This window comes from Corvus cornix, chromosome 2 (genome assembly GCF_000738735.6).
Source record: "Corvus cornix cornix isolate S_Up_H32 chromosome 2, ASM73873v5, whole genome shotgun sequence".
Classification (NCBI taxonomy): Eukaryota; Metazoa; Chordata; class Aves; order Passeriformes; family Corvidae; genus Corvus; species Corvus cornix.
The window spans coordinates 29,985,985-30,001,333 of record NC_046333.1 but is presented as its reverse complement, the minus strand read 5'-3'; the positions used below and the strand labels follow the sequence as shown (position 1 = coordinate 30,001,333).

General features: G+C 38.0%; 1 protein-coding gene across 40 annotated transcripts in view; it reads left to right on the top strand.

Annotated features, from left to right (window-relative positions):
- CLASP2 (cytoplasmic linker associated protein 2) overlaps positions 1–15,349 on the top strand; it is a 147,487-nt gene that overhangs the window by 55,027 nt on the left and 77,111 nt on the right. For 34 of the 40 annotated variants that reach the window (XM_010398668.4, XM_019285521.3, XM_019285520.3 and 31 more), the window contains exon 8: positions 2,949–3,095. In XM_010398668.4, coding sequence (XP_010396970.1) covers positions 2,949–3,095 — 147 coding nt within the window. Of the gene's footprint in view, positions 1–2,240; positions 2,447–2,932; positions 3,096–15,349 lie in introns of those variants that run through there. The other 6 variants (XM_039549584.1, XM_010398689.4, XM_010398686.4 and 3 more) reach the window with 3 other exon arrangements.

Sequence of the window (15,349 nt, the reverse complement as noted above, 5' to 3'; positions counted from 1 at the left end):
GTTAAATCCTAGGGAAATAAATGTGTAAAGGCCTAAAAGGGTCAGGAAAACCTTTGGTTTCTTTAAAAGACCGAATGAAATTTTCCTGCTTATGTTTATTTAAAACACAAATCCAGAACAAAAGAGGCTCAGCTGCATTATTATCACTTTAGCCTTAATAGAATTAAAACAGATCCTTTTCAGCCATTAATTTTACATGCTTATGGTACTGTGCTGTTATTTTGGAACACTTCAAGTAACTGTACCTCAGTTTTTAATTTATTTTAACATAAACCATGAAAAGTCTGGTTAAGAACACCCATGTATCAGTGCTTACAATCAGTTCTGTGTACCTCAAAAGAAAAAGGCATTTATTTTAAAAAGATGGGTTTCATGTGGACTGAAAAACTGTGTAAAACTATTTCATGGTGTAGATTTTTAATTCAGTGTTAACAATGTTTTAAATGTTTGAAAAAATATTCTTTAACTAGACAAAGTAATTTGACAGTTTTACCAAGAACGTTATTTAATATATCCTCTAATATACACAATGTGTCAGTAGGTCGAAACATTTGCCTTTGCATTTTTTTCTGAAATTCTATTTGCACATTTGCAGGTTGAGCAATAACTTGTACAGTTCTCTGTCTTTAATACTCCTTCGTGATGAATTGTTGGGTAAAAATAAAATTAATTTGTCTGAGTCACTGGTTCCTGAAGTACACAGTTGTTTGGGGTTGTTTAGATTTTTCTTGATTGGGAGATTTTGCATAAATGAGCAAATGCTCACTTTCTGTTTTTAAGATTGTATTGCAAATAACTTTATTGTTTCAAAGGCTTATGCAATATTTGCATATCAGTGCTGCATTGTAGAGCTGTTGGGTAGTAGCATGAAAGTCTTGCCTGTTTCTTCATCAGATTTGCAAGTGCAGCAACAAAACCTTTTTTATTTGAAAAGCGTGTTTTCCCTTTTAGTCTGTTTTCATGATTCCATACTCACGTGTCAGTGTTGATCTGTTCATGCTGTTCAAAAATGTGCAAGATATTTCTAATGCTATTCTAAAATTACCTGTAATGTTGCAGGCATCCTAGATATTAACCCTTGCCATTTAGCCTTCTGTTACAGTGTTTAGATCATTTCACTTAATCTGGCCTTTGTATTAGTGGCTTTCCTTGCTCGAAATCTTGATGTCTGGTTCTATTTAAGATACTGAGGGTAAAAGCATCAGGAATCAAAATGTATTCTGGCTCAGCCCGTATGCTGAGCGGGAGTGCTGTTTCCATGGCAGCACACAGGACAGTGAGGGGGAAGGCTGATGCCTTTTCCTCCGATTCGGAGAGTTTACAGATCCAAACAATTACTCTTGGCAAGATTCTCCTAAAAATCAGTGTTTATAGGAGAGGAGGAAATAATATTATTGAAAAATTTTAATATGCATCTGTATTTTTCTTGTGTTGGTTTGTTTCTTTGATCATGGAGATTCATTGGTGCAAAACAGCTTTTGGCAAATGCTAGAAAAATGTACTAACTATAGCAGCAGTGATCTTGGACACCTTAAATGCAGGGTGTTCTGACTCTGACGTTTGATGGTGCTGCAGACGCTGCTGGACAAAACCTTTCTTATACCCTTTAGTGCAAGCTTCTTTCCTCTGGGAGGCTACATTGTTAAATATAGTTGACATTTCACTGGGAGCAAGTTCTGAATAAGCGAAGGGTGAACAGTTAACCATTACAGAGATGATGAAGCTTTGCAATTAATTTTTTTTTTTTTTTTTTTTTTTTTTTTACAAATGGCAGGTTTTAGTGCAGGTAATATGCTAAATTGGTCTTTCATTACTGTAGTGCAGCTGTGTCTCAGCCTCGCCCATTTTATTTATTATAGGAACCATAGTCTGGTATGTTTTCTGTGCTCAAGCTTATAGATAAATCCTTCTTCCCTAAGTGGGTGGAGAAAACATTATGTTCTCCTGTTGGAACATGCTGGGGTTCTTCTAAGGCACAATATTTTGAATTGAGACTATTTAGTCACTAGAGATGAATTTCTTTCATGATTAAAAATACACAAACCTGAAATTACAGGAAAGAGGAGTGCAAGCCCTGGAATATTGTCTGCCTGTCTAATTTTCTTAACGAAGGATTGGAATAGTGGCAAATACTGTGTGTGGGAATGAATTTATTTGCATGGAGAATTTTCACCTTTTCCTCTGGCGTTGGCTCCCAGAAGATGATGTCACCTTGCAGCTCATTGGTTGTGCAGCACCTAGTGCAGGGAAGGGAGAGAAAGATGCCGGCACAAATCTCAGTGGTGGTGGATCTAGGGTGTTTGCGAGCAGATTTTGATGGAATCTTTGATTAGTATCAAGAATTTACTGCATGTGGCCATGTGAGGTGCTGGGTCCGTCCTAGGGTGAGGGGATTGAAGAGCTATCAGAGGAATGAGGCGACTGATCTGCAAGAGGATCTGTGATTGTAAGTTGAAAAATCTGGGTGGAAGGAAGGAGACAGGGAGTGCTAGTTAGACACATTGTGGGAGGATGTGTAGCAGAAAATGCATGCATGAGTGAAAGAAGGAAAAGGAGAAGCATTTTTCTTCGGTAGACTGGAATGATAAAAATTGTATTAAGGGCTTTCCTTTTGGGAAAATATTAAGAAATTATTAAAAAATTCAGTCTGTGCAGAGATATTTTTCCTTTGTGGGAATGGATGTGTAGGATCCATTTTTATGCTCAGTTTTACTGTGCTTAATTATGAAGGTAAAATAATATTTTATAAGAACTTGAGATGCAGAAAATGCTGTTTATCTCCCATTGTCATTTTACTCCTAGGTCAGAGACAGGACAAAGTGATAAATACTTGGTTTTATGTATGCATTTTGTGAATTTCTGTGAAATGTGAAGCAAAATAGTTGATTAGGAAATGAAAATACACCCGTTCTAATGGCTGTATTTTTATTTAATGTATCTTTTTCTAGACAAAAGCTTTGATGATGAAGAGTCAGTGGATGGAAATAGGCCATCATCAGCTGCTTCAGCCTTCAAGGTACCGGCACCTAAAAAGCCAGGAAATCCTTCAAACAGTGCAAGAAAGCCAGGATCAGCTGGTGGGCCTAAGGTTGGAGGTAATGTAAAGCTATTCAGATTCTAATCAGTGTTCCCAGAAACCTTGCCAGAGCAGGCACAAAACAGAGAACTTTGGAAGGTGATGTTTAATTCATGACTGCAGTATTTTTGCAGAGCTGAGAACAGTAAGGGACCCTGTTTTATGTAATTTATTCATCTGTAAAGGTGTGTGCATGTCTGTCTTTGTGAGTGTACACTGAGCTTATAAAGGTCTTTCATATTATAAATAAAATTAACATCTGGAGATAGCATTTATGTTGGTAAAATGAATATATATATAGAGAGAGAGGTGTCTCTGCTGGAATCCACAGTGCACTTATTGTATATATAAATATCCTGTGAAATTCTGTAGTAGGTCTGTGTAGATGAAATTTGACTGAAGGTCTGCACTGTTTCACATGCTAGAAAGGATTAGCCATCACCCAGAGCCCTCAACAGAGGTGTATATTACGTCTGGATGACTTTAGTTATTATTCCTTTAACTGTCAGTATTATGAAATTGGTTGTGAAAGATAAAAAATGAGGGCCAAAACCCTCGCCAGGATTTTTTTGCATGGTATAACTTCAAAGCAGCGTGATGAGGAGTGCTTAGTAATTATGATCTTAGAGCAGGGAAATCCGCATTTTTTTAGGGCGGGGGTAGTCTAACAAAAGCAACTGTTTATTGCTAAAGAAGTGGCTGCTTTTTTGATGGTTCATTTACACATTCAGAAAAAATACATAATTCTGTGGAAATACACCATACATCAGGTACAAGGTTTTTATGAATAAGTGGTTCTTTTAGTAAGGGGTTTTTGTAAGAGTAAATGATTTTTTCATGTTCCTATTCATGTAATATTCCCATTTGTGATCTGCAAAGCAAGTACAAAATTTGGAAGAAGATACACATGGCAAACAAGCTGGCTTAAATATTTGCACATTGCTAAGATATTGTTAATGTTGTGACAATTTATTTGTTTTCAGTTGTGATCTTAAGAATTCCTAATAAATTGAAAAGATTTCCATAGGGCTGGATCAACACTGTCATAGTGTAACTGAGAATTGATAGCAATACATATCAGAATAGTATCAGAAGATACCACCTAAAAGACTTCATAAAGGAAATTCTTGTTAATATTTATTGTTGTTGTTATTATTGCACATAGTAAATATTATAAATAAGTAAATATAAATAACTAATTATAATATAATCTCTTTTAACCTGAAGCATGGTGGTTTTTGCATGCAAGACTAACATACATAGTACCAGAACTGAATGCTTAGTATTCCTATTTATTTCAGTATGGGCTTTTAATAATATTATAATATTTTATTAAATATAGATGGTTTTAATGTAATTTTCTTTTACATGTAGGCCACTTTGCATCCTCTGCAGTAAAAACATGGAGATACAAGAGCAGGTGAAGGGAGATAAGAACAGAATAACCACTCAACTGATTTTTCAGTTTATCTAAACATTCAGTAGTAAAGGAGATTAAACACAAGAAAATTATTACATTGTTTTTTCTCCTTTTCTTATATTGCCAAACTTTAAAAAAAATTAAAATTAGGCATGACAAAACCAGAGTACTTTGGTTATTCCTTGCTTTATACCATCTGCTTTCAACTCTGGAAAATATTGGGGCGTGTTTACATACCCATCTCTTTCCCTTCTTTTTTTATTCTGTAGGACGTCTGTAGCCAGAATTTTGAAAATTTAGGTTTAAATATTTACATAATATTTACAAATCTTGCATCTCCTAGCCTAATCAAGAACATTAGTGTAGATGCCAAATTTATTTCTTAAGCAATAAGGTCATAGTCTATTCCAGAAGTGAGGAGTTTCCTGTAATAATCTTCATATGAACAATGACACTAGGTCAGACAAGAGGTCTGGGCAGTCCACTGTCCCATCTGACAGTGGTCAGAAATGGCTGCTAGAGACATGTACATGAGCAGGACAAGTGTCTAGAGGCACCCTGTCATTGAAGGATAAAAGGCTGGGTTTAGAAAGCTTTATTCCACAGAGAACCATGGTCTTCAAAGAGTCCAGTTAGAGCATCCTATTCTGCTTATCTAGAGACTTCATTGATCTTTATGACTACAACAAAATCTTGATGCTCTTTCACATCCAGTTTCTGTAGGATATACTTTGCAGGTGCCTAAAGGACACCTGAGATTTTTCTCCCTCAAATTTGCCTCAAAATTGCCATCTCTGTGGAGTAAATTTATAGTTCTGGAAGTGTAGTAAGGCTCTGCTGTATCCTACAGTCCCAAATCCTTGTGCTCACCACTGCATTCCAAGTCAGTAGTCAGTGGGCGTGCCATTTCTCGCCTTTTCCTCATAAGCACTGGATGGGTATTTCGGGCTTTCACTGCTCACCTCGTGCTTCTGCCACCTGTTGGTCCTGCTTGTCCCTTTTCTCTGACTCTCAAATATCCATGAATCCATATTCAGAAGTAGTAGTTCAGCCTTGGAGGACGAACTAGCAGCAGCTCCTTTAAGTGTGGTGCTTTTTATTTCCTTTCACAAAAATCTCCAAAGTCATGTAAGTGACCTGCAGTTGAAGCAAGTCTTTCACTGCAGTTTCTTCTCTTCAGACTTCTGTGACCAGGCAGAATTTAGTGCAGATAGAAATTGTGTTGAGCATAGGCTGAGGTTACTGCAAGTTCCATTCATTTAAACTGCCTTTTATATCCCAGAGATCCTTTACCTATGTTGCTTGACAGAGGTATTTTCCTATGAGTTGTAGGTGACAAAGTACAGCTTTTTCCTGGGTCCAGGAAGGATTTGAGGCTACTCGGTCTTGAGGCTAAGAAAATTGAACTCCTTAGCCATGCTGCTGGCTTCCTTATCTGCTGACACCTGCTGAATTATACCTCAGATGCCTGTGTGCTTGACTTTCCATTATATACATCTTGGAGATGCTTTTTATTGAAGAAATGGGCAATTCCACCACTGCCTGGATATGCTGTTCAAGTGAAAGGACCCATCTGATATTCAGAAAAAGAATTTTTCACTGTTCTGGGCATTTTCCTTTTAATGTAGGAAATGTACTTTGGTGGCACTGGAAGTGCGACATCATTGTCCAGGAAGGCAGGTGAAACAGGTATTTATATGAGCAATCACAGTGTCCTACTCAGCCTGGAATTCTCTCTCCTTGTGCTGGGAATGACTGTGCCAGACATTTTCGTATTGGCAGTAGGGATGGGAAGGCTTGTAGAACTTGTGGATTTGCTAACAGGCGTGATCAAGGCAACTAAAGACAGCTTGCCAGAAAAGTACCGGATCAGGCAGCCACAGTGGTTTACTGCCTTGGGAGTAAAGAATCCAGCAGGCTGTTTCTCCTCTGACTTCTCTGCTTGGAGATGTTCAGAAGTTGAGCTTCTTGCTGGTGGTGAATGAGAAGTGATACATCTTCCACTTAATGAGGCAATGCTTTGTTTGGCATATTTCTTATTCCATGGTCAATACACCTCCCCAAGTTAGACCTCTGCCAAGAAGCACACAGCTGATCTGCATACTTCTGATAATATGCTCTCAGCTCGAGCCTCTGGAAATGCCTCTTCGCTCTAAAGCCTTCTTTAGAGCACTCTGTGTTCTGCCCTTGCAGAAATGGATACTTGGGGGCTTTTTCTTGGCATCGTGGCAGAAGCAGCTTTTTAATTGTGAGGGACACCATAATTTACAGTAGAAAAGGACTTGAGTATGTCAGCCAAATGAGCTATATTCCTGTCCCTGTGCTGTTCAAGATCTCTTATAGGTCTTTGGCAAGTTCTCTTGCAAATGTGAGAGCCCTGTTCCAAGTCTTCTTGGGAATTGCCTGCTTGTATACCATTTGGAAGCTTTATGTAATCTAGGTGTTAGTAGGAAACCTCAGGCTGCCTCAACAAGACGTCTGGCATCCTCTCTTTTCCCAAAATGTCAATTTAGGTCAGTAGCCTTTAAAATAGATTAAATGTAGAAATGGTGATTCCTCAAAAGAGCCATGTGGCCTTTGGAAGAAATGCTTACTGATGAAACCTAATCATGACAGAAGTTCGTGTTAACTTTCCATTGTATTTTTAATGAGAAACTCTGTGGGGCTGGAGCATTAATCTTAGTGTTGTAATTTGAAACAAGGTAGACTTCATACTTTTTGCAGTGTTTTCAGCAGGAAGATAATGCATGGTGTATTTTAATCTATAGCTCATTGGCTTTTTAAAATCTTTAGTACATTGGCGGGCTGGCGTTATTATGTATTGCTTATTGTTTCACACTGACAACATTGTTACACTTTTTGAAACAACCTCTTTGTAGAAATCAAGTAACTGTACCAGGTGAAGAGTTTGGCAAAAGAAGGCTGTGAGGACTATAGTAACACCATACATGAAGGAACTGTAGGAAGCTGTCCCCAACTTCAGGACATTTTCAGTTATGTTTTTGTATCTGTCATTACGCCTTTTCCCCCTTCTCAATAACAGACATACAGCTCTTTGTTGAAAAGTATTAAAATGGTGCTTATTTGCTTTTTTTTTTGGCTCAATTTCCTAGCAGAAGACATTTTACAGCCTTTAGAGGCTCTAGTAGGAAAAAATTTAATTGGAAAGGCTCTGCATAAAACAAATGTGAGACTGAAAGGTGAAATCTCAGCCAGCTGGAGTTAACCTCATTAAAACTACATGCTGTAGTTAAGAAACATTCGTGTTAAAAGGGCTTCAATAAATGTGAAACTGTAAATACACGTTGTTAGTGAATGGTCTTGAAACAAGATAGACTCATGCTCACTGTATCGATTGTCTCTAGATTCAAGAGAGTTCTGTGTTTACTTTAGAAAAAAAAAAGGATTCATAATAATGCTCAAAAGGTTTTTTTTTAAATTCTGAATTCTGCAGAAAATAAGTTTGTGAATGTTTTCTCTATTATTTTTATTAGCCCTCATTAAGTGATTTCCAAAGTGCTGTATTTGTTGTGTAAAATAAACTAGGATTTTTTTGTTTTCCTTGTTCTACATTGGGCCCTTGTATGACATGAAACTGTTCTGAGGTAATACTAGTCAGCAGAGCACCCCCAACATTCTGTGGCACTTTGTTTTATTTTTGATTTCCAGGTTGTAGTGAAATTCAAGGATTTTTCTTCAACATCCCAACTAAAAAGTCTTTTCTGTTGATCTGAGCAGCCTTTGAGATTAGCCTTGGGTATGAGAGTCTGAATCAGAGAATTTGCTACAGAATGCCTGTTTGCTTCCTTCTCCCCACAGTTAATGTCAATTAACTTCCATCCCAAGAGATCCTTGCCCATGGAATTGCTGGGTTGCAATCCTGTAGTCATGAACTGCAGCTATTTTAATCTAATCCAGAGTTCAGGGAAGTAGGAGGACATTCAACTGTCCGTGTCCTCTGAGAGTTATTGGATTTTGTTGTTGTTATTCCCCTGAATGGCACTTGAGGTTAAGGTTCCCTTGCATACGATCAGTGCTCTGTTTTCCTTGACCATTATAAGTGCAATAAATGTGCAATCACTGGCATTTCCATTCCTGTAGCAAATACCTTTCTTTGCAGCTCTCTTCAGCAGGGGGATTGAAAAATCCACCTTAATGAAGGATCTGAATGAAAACAAACATGATAAATTATGTGTGTATACATATGTATACACACTTACACCTTCAGAAAATATGTATATGTGTCCATAACACTGTTCATTAGTCTCTCTGTTTTCTGTGTGTCATCCAGGTGATAGTTCATACTACCCTATTTTTCACTTAATTTCTAGAAGTTTCAATTAGATTGTACAATTCATTATATTGGTATAAGCATGATACTATATAGACAGTCTTCTCTCAAAAGGCTCATAGTTTAGAAGTCAGCTTATAAATGGATAAAATAGGGAGAGAGTAACAGTGGAGCACAAATGAAGAGGTCTGGAGATAAAAGCACACCACAATATGTAGCCTAGCCTGCTTGTGACATCTCTGCCTGGGTTTCTAGTCCCAGACATCTTACTGGCAATCATGGTTGTACCAGACAGTGATGAGAATAAGGAAGACAACCCAGCCCTTGTTTAGCTGCTGACAATGAGTACTGATTTTTTCAAGCAGTAGGAAGGGGAAGCAATTTGGTTACATTTTCATGTGGGTTAATCTAGAAGGAAAAAGAGGAAGGAGGGAGGAGGAAGATGGACTGAAATCAGCTGACTCTGCCACTTGAAGTTCTTATGGACTGTGACCATGTTGAAGAGTAAGCAAAGATGACCATTCCAAAGTGTTCCTGCATTGCGGCTTTGCGGAGTAGCAGGTGTGATTCCTCTTCGTAGGGTGGTGTGTTCGTGTGTGGGAGAAGAGTCTAAAAATCTGTTTCATCTCTTTTGACAGTTGTATATGCTTTCACACAGAGAAGCAGGGAATGCAAATTATTTCCGTAATATAAGTATTTGCACCTATGTTGGAAATGTTTTTTGGAACATATAAATTAAATGTTCTTTAAAAGATAAGAGAAAAAAAACCACATTAAACTCAAGTTACTTTGACCTTCTGTCTTGCCCTAGTGAACTTTTAGAAGTAAAAGATAAACATGTGCTTTCTAGGACATGTAAAAATGGTAATTGTGTAGTTTGTGATGACAGGTGATGTGAATTGTTGTTAATAAAGTATCTGTTTAAATTGTTCCAGAATGGGCACTGACAACCGTAGTGAAAATTCTCTATTACTGCAACTATTACATCACACTATCTCAAATCATTCTGTTTTGACATCAGAATTACAGATGATACAAATCAATTGTTTGTGTTCCTGGTTGTTCTCAGTAATTTCTGTGATGTACATTAATTAGTGCAATTTTCCCCATTCAAGTGTAAAACTAGGAACAAATTAAAGTAAAATATAAATAGGTTATTAGGAAGTTACCTTAGAAACCCAAAATAATACTAATGCTATCATGTTCATAAAAATAGCATAACTTCAAAACTCACCTGTTGAAACTGGACAAATGGGCCAGAGTCTCAAATGTATGTCCTTTTAATTATTTATGAAAACCGAGTGCCAAGAGAGAAAAGAAATACATGAGTGCTTTGAAAGATTACCATGGGAGCGTGAACATTGTGCATGAGTTGAAAGATGACTGCATGAGCTTCCAGTTGAGTAGAAACCAACGTTAATCAATTTGAGATAAGCCTAAAACGTCAGGCATCTGTATTCTTGCTGCTCATGGAACTGCTTGTATTCCTTCACATCCAGGGTTTGGTCTTACCTAATGTATGCTGTCCAAACCTTGTACTAAGTTAATTACACTGTTAATTTCTTTGTTTTATAATTTTCTTATTTACTTGTGCTTGGTAAATATTTATTAATTGAATATCTGTGAAGAGGTAGTATTATTAATCTTTTGTACCTGTGAAACGGTGTACAAAGGAATTGAGGCTAAACTTGTTGAAACTATGCATTCAGTGTTAAGGATCAGCTTCAAACATTACTGACTAACTTTCTTGGAGCATGTAATATTCAATACATAATTCCAAAGGAATTTGCATGCTCAAGAGCAGCTTCAAGTTTTACAGTGTGTATGCTGGTGCCGTCATCTTCAGTCCACATAAGAATTATTTTGTGCTTCCTCTTAGTACAGGAGTCCTGTATTTGTACCTGACTAACATGTCACACCTCAAGGCTTGAGATGTGCTATCCTGATAGTTGAAACCCTGGCACCACTTTCTTCCTTGTAAGCACAGCTCACTCCTAATTTCTGCTTGTCCCTCCTGCTGCTGTTCTTTCGTGGGGTGTATAATTGTATGGAGGGATCTGCTTAGCATCTCAGTCCTCAGAGACAGCACACCAGGTGGAAACTTCTGTTCATGAGCATGTCTGTGGCATGTAGGAGGAATGTTTTAATGGAACAGGCGCAGTACAGGTGGGCTCTCTTGGGAAGTTCTCTAACCACATCTGCCAAGTTTCTAACATAGGCAGGTAAAGTAAGGAATACAAGGTATCGTAAAGGTATTTTAAGATATTATGCTGTTTTGTTCAGTTTATGCTGCTGTTTCAGCTTGAATGACTTTCTGGGTGCCTCAGGGACAATGACTTTTGGCATTGGAGGAAGCGGGGTGAACACTTCAGGTCAGAATGAATGTCAGTCACTGGGGCTGAACATGACAGAATTCATCTGTCAGTTTCCTTAAAGTGGGCTTTCTGGTGAATGCTTTTCTACTCTGCTTAGTCACTTGAATTGTTTTCTAAGCTGGTTAAAAAAACCAGGAAGGCTTTGCCAGTCCAGATTCTGGGGAAAAAAATAAAAGGCTCATTTGGGTTTAGTATTGTATCTAATGGTTTAAAAACACATTTCTGAAATTTATTTCAAAAACTCTGGTGGCTTGTGTTGGGACAACTGAACAACTACTGATATTAATTGTCTGCCTGGGTGTCTTTGTCAAAGGCAGTTCAGCTTAAGTCAATGGCATTTTAGGCTAGATTACTGCATCATCAACTGCAGTAGCCCATGAGACTGGTACAGGTTCCTTTTGCTGTTCCTCTCCCTCTCCTGTTCCCCTATATGCAGGTAATAACTACCATCAGACAAACGTGTTGAGCAACCCAATAAGGTAATCTCCCAATGAACTTTTATTTGTGAGGTTTCTCTGGTAGACAAGGTGTGTGCTTGCAAAAGTTTATAGTAACAGAGAGGTTTTGGAGGATGGGGAGTTACTTGTTTGCAGGTGCAGTTTTTTTCTTCAGGAAATGGACACAAGGCAGCTGAAATTCAGTTGATGAAATCTTTTATCTAAGCCAGGATCTCTGCAGCTCTTCATGGTTTGGTCTTCCCCGAAATTCTATTGGCAGAGGTGTGGCAATTAGCAGCATGATCTGTTTCTTAACTTGTATAGCAAAGCCAGTAAGTGATGCTAACAGTAAAAGTTACTTAAATTAGCATAATTTAATATAAGTCTAATTGTATCCATCCTGTAGAATTTACCAGTGTAACTATGTGAAAGTATGTGGCTTGTTTAAAAAAAACTTGTCTAATGTTGATCAAAGTGTTTTTTACTGGAGCAACTGCTGCTTGTTTGTTGCTCTCAAATGTTTTCCTAACTTAAACAGGCAAGCTGAAGGCATCTATACTAAGTGACTCTCAATCACCCAATGATGAAAGAACACCTTTGTGCTTCATACAGATACTTGAGACTGAAGAATAGTTATTTGCTTCTTTCAGGGGAGGTGTTTATTCAAGTTTGTCAGTTGAAGTCCACAGATCAGTTTTTCAAACATCGAAATAAGAACATTTAGAATGTTAGAATCTGTTAATATATCAAGATCTCTATGCACAGTATATCAAGTAGCTTTAGATAGCTCGGTAGTTTAAAATGCCAAGGGAATTTTCAAAACTTCTCAATCTCCAGCCAATTTTCCGAACATTTGGTTCCTGTTTTACAGAAGGAGACTTATGTAAAGTGCATATGAAAAGATGCTGTTCTAGACTATTTTAGTAATTTCATGATACCTGGAAAGAGAGAGACTCCTTACTGAGCTACTGAGATTGAAATCAGTCTATACAGGAGGGCATTATCAGAGTCATTGTCTTAAAAGTCACCTATGCCATCTCAGAGGTGGAAATTCAGATTGTGAAGTGCTGGAAATTTCCTTCCCTGGCCCCTGACAGATACCACTTTAAAAGTAAGTAATAAGGCCTGACCCAAGGATAAACAAGTAGATTTTGCAAAGACTGAGAGCTACAGAAAATTCAGGAAAAATGCCAGTTACAGAGACTAACAGACAGCAGAATGTACATTCAAGGAAAGAATTAGATACGACCTTTGCAACATCTGCCCAGTAGGGCTGGGAACAGAATGTGGTTATTATTGCAAGTACCATGCTGAAGAAACAATTAGGTTTTGTGTCTTCATCAGTGGTAGGGTTGTTGTGATCTATTATTTATAGCTTGTGTGTGTACATTTGCTTGTTTGTTTTTGTTTGGTATCAGCACTGTCCTTAGATCCAGTGTCTTGTGATAGAGGTTGTCCATTTCACTATGTAGCTTTTGCAGTTGTCCTTCCTTGAGTTCCTTTTATTTATGTATTGCTCTATTCCCCTCAGCCTATACTTAGACTTTCAGCAGCTGTACTTTCTAAGCTGCCTGGGCTGATTTCCTTCCCTGTCTTCTCTAACTCATTTGTATCCTGAGTCAGCCACTGGACTGTGCTGCCTTGGTGTTTGTATGGCCCAGAGTGAGGCAGACTAGGGAACTTGCTCACTGAAACTATTCATCTTGGCCAGTTTATTTATTCTCTGTTTAGCCCCTCCCTGTTGTGACTTAGTGCTCAGCTGTACCAGTGCTAGAATGAGAGAGGTCAGTAGGAGTGAGTGGGAGTTGCCAGTTAACCTATTCTATGAAAAGCTGAGTAAGTACTTGAGCTTATCCTGTCCATTTATCCCACGCAGAGCTGAAGCTGCTGTCTGTTCCTGATTTACAGCTGATTGTTTATTAACCCACAAAGCCAAAAGGGTAACAGTAGTTTTTTCTTTGAGAATGATCTGTATCTTTTGCTTCGGTCTCTGATAGATAAGAAATGAAGCTTTTGAATTAGCTGAGACGAAGATGTAGTTTTTTGTTGTCCTTCAGAAAAAATAATTGTAATCCTCCTCATTTTACTGCATGCAGTTAGAGATTTCTGAGGGATAAAAGACATCTGAGAAAGAGTATCCCTTCCAAAGTTTACTAATGTTAAATTGTGATGCATGTTGTATCAGAAAGTAGTTAAAATTTTTTAGGGAAACATTTTGAGACAAGACTTTAGGAACAAAAAGTGAAACAAAGTTGTAGAGTTTTTGTTACTCCTGAGTTTCTGTACCAGCTTTGAAATTCCCTTTTTTCACAGGGAAATTTTTTGTTGTGAAATTTCTGTCAAAAGACCTATAAAAGTAGAAAAAAATGAATTTGACTAGTGCTTTGATATGCCTGCTACCAAATACAGATCAAGCAAATTTTTGTACTTTTAGGCCAGCACTTGTGTACTTTATTAACAGTTAGGCATGCTTTGAATAAACAGTTCTCTGTTTCAAAACAGAAATACAAGTCCAAAATCACGTTCAGCATCTTTATTTTCCCATATAATGTTATCCCATTGTTTTGTCATCCCATGATGTACAGATTTGTAGATACTACTGGGGAGAGCATCAAGGCAGTAGAGCAAGTGAGCATTCCAAAGTTGTGATATATTGGAAAGATTTCAAGTGTTTCAGTCTGAAGAGGGGAAGAACTCAACCACAGGAATTAACTCCTGGGTGAAAAAATTGGTTTCACAAAAGGCTGGGTAATTCCCTTGCTTGCAGACAAGTACCCTTTCTGGTGTTGAGTTATTCTCAGTGCTGAACTCAGCCTTTGACTGGAATAAACCTTCTTCCAAAAAAAGACTCCTAGGGCCTTGCAAAATGTTGGAAATCCTTAAATTTAACTCATGAAAGTGTCATCTCTGTTAGCAGTCTGCAGGAAGTGAGGGGTTTCTTTTCTTTGCCTCCATTTCCATACTCATTGAACTTCAGTTTAAAAACAACAAACCTGAAGACACACACAAAAAAGAGAAACCTATCACAGCCCCCTACAACTCCACTGTAAAACTGAGAGGGGGTTCTGCTGCCATGATTTGCTTCCATATCAAGTCCATCTGTTATGTTTGGTATATTCTCACCAGCTTCCTGAAGTGGAACTGGGACTTCCAGGGCTCTCTGTGAGTCTGTCTAACTAGAAGGCTTGAAGGATAAGAATAAGTAAAGGTTATGAATGAAAACTAACAAACACTATATATAGATAGATGTCTTGTGTGTATTTTTCTTCCTCTCCTTGAGAGAATTTTTTCTTCTGGGTCTCAGCTGAAACAAGCTCAGTTGGATTCAAGTCCAAAGACAGAGTAATGTAATTACTCAGTTGATGAGGCTCTGGATGTTAGCTATGTGCTGAGCACATAAAGATGTTAAAAATGCAGTGGGCTTAAAGCCCCCTGGAATTGTTTATAATGTTCTTGTCTTTAGGAATGCAGTAGCTGAACTTGTCCATATTTGGTCAAAGGACTGTGTGTTCCGTGGGGAGCCTTGGACATGCACTACTCAGTCGAAGGAATTAATAGTAGAGGGAGATCTAAGAAATTTGTAATCACAAGCTTGGTCTGAGAAGGTAAGCAACACCAGCAGCAAAACAGCTTATATGTGTGCTCTGTCAGATATATCAGTTTTGGGTCTGGAGGTAGCGCTGTCTGAATTGAGAATTTAGTAAAGCTCTAGTGTTGCTTTTGTGGAGGAGAGTCACAGAAGCCTTACAG